The sequence below is a fragment of the Passer domesticus genome, chromosome 4 (assembly GCF_036417665.1).
Source record: "Passer domesticus isolate bPasDom1 chromosome 4, bPasDom1.hap1, whole genome shotgun sequence".
Taxonomy (NCBI): Eukaryota; Metazoa; Chordata; class Aves; order Passeriformes; family Passeridae; genus Passer; species Passer domesticus.
In genome coordinates, this window is record NC_087477.1 from 57112211 (window position 1) to 57118210 (window position 6000).

Consider the following 6000-nt stretch of genomic DNA (forward strand, 5'->3'; position numbering starts at 1 on the left):
GTGAGCCCACAGAATGAAGGAGGATGGATTTGTCTGTGTGCTCCATATTAGACAGACTCTCTCCTTTCTAACCTCTCAGTGATAATGGGAATTACAGTCCCCTTCTAAATTGTCAGGTTAATTTTCTTTGTGGCATTGGGATTCAAATATTAATGAGATCTACTTTTCTTTTTTCAAAGACATCAATGAAAAGTCCGGTTTATACATTATTTTACAGTATATAATATAAAAATCTATTATTTAAAAAAAATTAAAACTACTTGGAAGTGATTCTTATCAATCTTCCTTCTTTTAATGTAGCTGCTCCTGCAAAGGTGGTATACTGTTCATAGTTTAATAAAACACCCACACCATTGGGCTGATGCATTCTCCATGTACGTGCACGTATCTGTTTGTGTCTGCATGTCTCTGTAGCCTATTTAAATTTGTGTTTTTTCACTGCATTCTACAGGATGGTAAAGACTACGTTGTCCTTCCTTTGTCAGTATCATTGAATATGGAAGAGGATTCGGGTCTCTCTCTCCCAACTTCACCTGCTTCCTGTAGGGAGGAAGAGGAAGTCTGTGATCCTAAATTCCATTATGACAACACAGCAGGAATTAGGTATTTTATATGGTGGACATCCTACTGGGGCCTCTGGGAAGGTTTTGTTCATGCTGGGGGGAGGGAAAATGAAAGGAAGAGACTTCAGCTGCCTGGTCCATATTTAACCTTCTCCATAGGGATAAGAAGGAATTTGTAAAGCTTTTGTGGGCAAGAGCTATTTTCTTACCTTTCCAATTAGTGATATTCTTATTTACTTTTATTGTTGCTACCCTTTCAAGACTTGGTATTCTTGTTCAAAAACAAACAAAAAACCAAAACCCATGAAAATGTCTGTTTTTTAAGAACCAGAACATATAGAGGGTTTTACTGGTCCAATTCAGTTGTGTTTGCAGGTGCCAAGAACATTAATGATGATAGATGTATCACTAATAACCTCTCTGGCATTTCCCCTCCTTAAGTGAAACATTGAAAAACAGCTCATGAATTGATAGGCAAGAGGAGCGTGACATAAATAGTGTTGTCACTGTTTTTTGTCCACTGCTTCCTTCTGGTGGGCTCGTAGGGCATCCACAATGGTAGATGCTGTTGGGTATCACGGCAGAGGTGACTTTCCAGTATGGAGTTTGTACTAATGCACTTTGGGGGCTTATGTTGGACCCTTTGAGGACCTCTGGCATGGGATGTAAGAGAGAAAGGCATTTTCTCATACAATACAGCCACTGAGATGCTGGGAGCCCTGGCCTGTTCAATGCAATCTCATAAGAAAGAGGGTGCAAAGAGCAACGCGACCATCAGGGTGGAGATGGACGCTGTTCACAGGTTTCATGGGTTTCCATGAAGCAGAGCCCTCTGCCTCACTGCTTGCATCACAACCACCCCAGATGGAGTTCCCAATGATTTGAGGTAGAGCAGGATAACATTTTTATGTGGTCCTAGAAAAGACTACACACGCACAATGCATTTCACACTTCAGTTCAACTTATGGTCCTGCAGCTGAACTCTCACGCCCATGTTTTAGTAGTGGGGCAGTTCAAACTATACCTGTTTAAAAGACAAAAAAGCATGATTTAGCACTGAAAACATCACATTTATTTTCCACTTTTAATACTTCCTGTGTGGCTTTTCTTGTCCCCATTTCCTGTTATGAACAGAAGTAAAAGCACTCTGACAACATTTTAAGGAGACTTTGAATCTCTTTTCTCTCATCTTACATTGTGACAGCATTGTGAAAGCACTTGTAGTAAGCATGCTAGGAGAGGCACAGTGAGGAGGTTAAGTCATGTTTAGGGGATTTATTCTTATGTTCTGGTAGCTGAAAATTATTTGTAGGCATGGTTCTTGCTATACAGGTAGTGGAAAAGATTGATCTGTTCAGAGATATCTTTTTCAATCTTCACAAAAGTACTAACTATGAAAAAATATAATCTCTAAATCAGAGCTAGAGGAGGATAGCAAGCACAGGGAAAACGTGAAGAATATTAAAGAATGTTTAGATGGTTGATATAAATTAAAATCAGCTGGTTTTGTTAAGTTTAGGAAGAGAAAATGGAAAGGGAATATAGTAACTGTTTTCAGTAAATGAAAATTTGCTCCAAAGAAGGTGTAAAATAATTGCTCAGTGTCCCCAGGATTAGGATAAAATTTATTTAAAAATAAATATTTAATATTTGAAAAACATTCTGAATTGTGATTGAGTACCTGAGCAGGCTACTCAAGGAACTTTTAAAATCCCCACCAATTTAAATAATTGTTTATTGGAAATAAGCAGGATTCAGTATAACTAGACTCAAAGCTGAGAAAAGGGGGGAATGATGCTCTTAATTGTCTCCAGCTTTGCACTTCAAGTAGATGCAGATTACTCTACTAACTCCTTGGCTTTTCCTTCATTAGCTGTTAAGAACATAAATTTGCCCCGTTTAACTGGAACACCATCCATTTAATTCCATTTTCACTTAGGCAGAAAGCTGAGGGTGTCGTTTTGTTGGCTGTATTAGTATCTCCATGAAAGTTAATTTTATTTTTTCCAATATTTTTTATGGATGTCATCCTGAACCAGAGGGCTTCTTTTGGAGAAGAGCCTTCAAGAGAGATTTAGCACTCCCTGTCCTGATCCCCACAGCTTAAGGGCAGCAGTGTGCTGAGTCTGCTGTTGTTGTCCTAGGTCCAGCCAGGGGTCTCAGAAGTGCAGTCCAAAGAAATAGACGCACGTCTGTGCCCCAGGCTTCTCTGTTTATTATAGTTCTAAGCAAAGCTTGCAGGAAGTTAAGCCCTCCAGTGTAAATGAGGAAAGAAGCTGTTTTCTCAACGCCATTTCTTAGAATTTGCTCAGAGATCAATATTGTCAGGAGCAAAAGGTCAGAAATATGCCACTTTCTAGTCTGTTCATCCCTTTCAATAAATAGATATTTTGAAGTTTGCATAATATGTTTTGACAAAAGGATTAACTTCTCTGAAGAGAGATAAAAGGATTCTGATATCATTGTGCTGTTTGCAGCCAAGTTGTGGATACCGGACGCAAATTTATTTTTGTTTTGTTTTCTTTGCAGTCAGTACCGACAAGGTAGCAAGAGAAAAAGCCGCCCCGCAAGTGTGAAAACATTTGAAGATGTCCCATTGGTAACCACTGTAAAAGTTGTTCAGGAGGTGAGTTTGTCTATTTATACATACTTTCCTTCTGTTGATACTTTTTTTTGTGGTTTTAATCTTTTTAATGCATTTCCAACACCTTTGCAGGAAAACCAGACAGATAGTGGAATGGTTCTTGCATCTGAAGAGCTGAAGGCATTGGAAGAGAGTGAGAAACAAGTGAAAATACCCTTTAGGTAAGGCTTGGGCTGCACAAAGAATTGAATATAACCTTTTATTGCATATGTCAGAAGACTGATGATTGGTTTCTAAAATTGTTTGGAAGAAAAAATCTTTTCTGAAGGTTGTTTAAAAAACAGAAAGCAAAATTGTGCCAAATATGCTTGGTCATCTGCATTTGGTATTAGGAGAGGGAAGGTAAGGCAGCTTTTGGAAGCCTGAGTCAGCACCCAGAGAGGACTTGTATTTATCAGCTGCAGTGGCATCAACCTGCCCTCGAAGGTACTGAGCTGGTGCACACAGCTGAGCACATGAGACCTGTCTGAACTGATGAACAGCTCCTGGTTTTTCGCTGTCTTTTTCTTTTCTTTTTTTTTCTTTTTTTTTTCCCCTAATAGCTGGCACTCAAGTTTTCAGGATGTACCTGGGTGTATTTTCAGAGCATTGTACAGTGGTTTCATTGTGCAGTTCACAGGAAGCACAGTGGCACTCATGGAGCTGAAACCTTGTGTACGCTCTGTGAGAGCTTCTCAGGAATTATTTTTTTCCAGAACAACTCCAGTGCAGATAAAGATATACTGCAGTTACAATTGCACTGCAGCTGAAGTAAAGCCTCTAGAAGCTTTTTCTCCATTTCATCTGTGGTCGCAATCTAACTCCTTGTGTTGTCATAAAATTAAAGATCTTTTTCATGTGTTAGTGAAGTTAGGGCATATGAAAAGGTCTTTCCTTATAATCAAATGCATGTTTAAAAAGGCTTGAAGCCAGTTTTAAGAACAGCCTTTTGCTTTGGTTGTTGCTGTGATGGAAAGCAGTTGCCATCCAGCGTTGCCCACCTGCCCTGCAGAAGACACAGCTCTCTCAGCCGTGTTTCTCATTGTTTTTTTGCAGCACGCTGGTGCCCAGCAAGAGTAACGAGTCCGTCATGTCCGAAGCCTCCAACCAGACGAGTGGGTACCAGTCAGGATACCACTCGGATGACATGGACACCACCGTCTACTCCAGCGAGGAAACAGAACTCTTGTGTGCCCAGGAGGCTTCGCCGCCGCTCTGCCGCGCCCATGGGCTCCCCTACGAGAGCCCCGCGCCGCTCTAGGTTGAAGCTGGCAGCTCCATCCCCCCTGGGATGTGCCTTCCTTGCCTGGGCTGATGGTATTCAGGTTTGATGTATTGAGAGATAGCATCCATGGGACTAAGAAAAGACACTTATTTTTCCTGAGGATGATGCAGAAGCATCTGGCAGCAGAACTGCGCCGTGCCAGGCTGGGGCTCTTTCCTCAAAAGACACTGCACCTGTGAGGGTGCAGAGCCCTGGCCGTGGTGTGTGGGCTGTGCCAGCCCCATGGCAGAGGCTGAGCCTGGTGATGTTGAGTGTCTGCCCGATGCAGGCGGCATCACAGCATTCGACTTAACTGTTCCTACTTGTACGAAATAATGGCACATCCCTGCTTTTGTGGGGCTTTTTTTTGTTTGTTTTTCCCCTTGTGGCTGGACTCCAGGAAGGAAACAGCACAGCACTGGCTTCTTGTTTCTCAGAGCTATTCCTTGCTTGTACCTTCACAAACAAAAAAAGGAACCTCCAGCTCAAGGCTCTGGCACTCTGATGGCCTGAGACTAAACATAGGCTGGGCTAAATATAGGTGGGGGTGATGGTCTCTGTCCTTGGCAGAGGAAAAAGGCTGCTGTACAAGTCCTCATGAGTTTCTCAGTGAAGTTGGTTAGCAGGGAGAAGGCAGAGCACTGAGCCAAGTGATGGGGCTCAAATAGCAGGGCTGTGCCTGACCTCTGAGGATGGCTCTGCTCCCCTTTCACCCCAGCACCCTCACTCATGCCACATGCCTACCTGCCTCTGAGCTGCCTGAAAGTGCTGCAGAAAATACTCCCCTCCCCCCAGATCACCACTTGGGCAGCCTCTGCAAAACAGGTAGGAAAGGCAATGTCATTTACCCTAGGACCACAGGAAGCACTGTGGTTCTGGTGGGGCATCCTGAGGGCACCCCACATTCTCATCTCATTCCCCCTCCCTCAGATTTAGGTCTGACTCTTTCCCTTTGAGAAAGTCTGTTTGCAGTGGCAGAGATCTCAGTTTATGTAGCCTTGGGAATCCGTGACTGGTTTCATGGCAGCTCCGATCTTCTCCGAGTGATGAAACTGTGCCTAATTGTTGGACAACTTCTTACCTGTGCTCTTGTAGTCCCAGAACTCTATTGATAGACACAATGAGGACTACAAGATTTTAAAATGTAAAGCTATTTCTACTGAGTTCTTTTTGTATTTTTATAAGTATTTTTTTTGTTTGTACTTACTATAATGTCAAATGCTGGGAACCATGAATATAAGGCATATACAGTATTTATAGCCTCTTTATGTAGAAATAAATGTAATATATTAAAATATAAATATATATTATATAACAGATATTTTACTATTCACATTTTGTATCTGTGTTCTGTAGCATTGCAAAGGTCATAAAATTTTTTAATAGCTAAAACTTTTCACTTTATTAAAAGGGACTGGAAATTTAGAGCTGGGGGGCTACAAGTAGGTTTGTTTTCTTTTGTTATATCCTATCTGTTGACAGGGAAGATTCTAAAGTACTGCTTGTTTCAAGTCTACAGACATGTGTAGTAGGCACGTGTAGTAAAGAAA

The 6000-nt window shown here is 41.6% G+C and overlaps 1 protein-coding gene across 1 annotated transcript in view; it reads left to right on the top strand.

Annotated features, from left to right (window-relative positions):
• KDR (kinase insert domain receptor) overlaps positions 1 to 5783 on the top strand; it is a 29746-nt gene extending 23963 nt beyond the window's left edge. Inside the window, exons 27-30 of the mRNA XM_064418139.1 lie at positions 452 to 603; positions 3093 to 3189; positions 3280 to 3368; positions 4243 to 5783. Coding sequence (XP_064274209.1) covers positions 452 to 603; positions 3093 to 3189; positions 3280 to 3368; positions 4243 to 4447 — 543 coding nt within the window. The 3' untranslated portion in view covers positions 4448 to 5783. The remainder of the gene's footprint in view (positions 1 to 451; positions 604 to 3092; positions 3190 to 3279; positions 3369 to 4242) is intronic.
• The last annotated feature ends 217 nt before the right edge of the window (positions 5784 to 6000 follow it).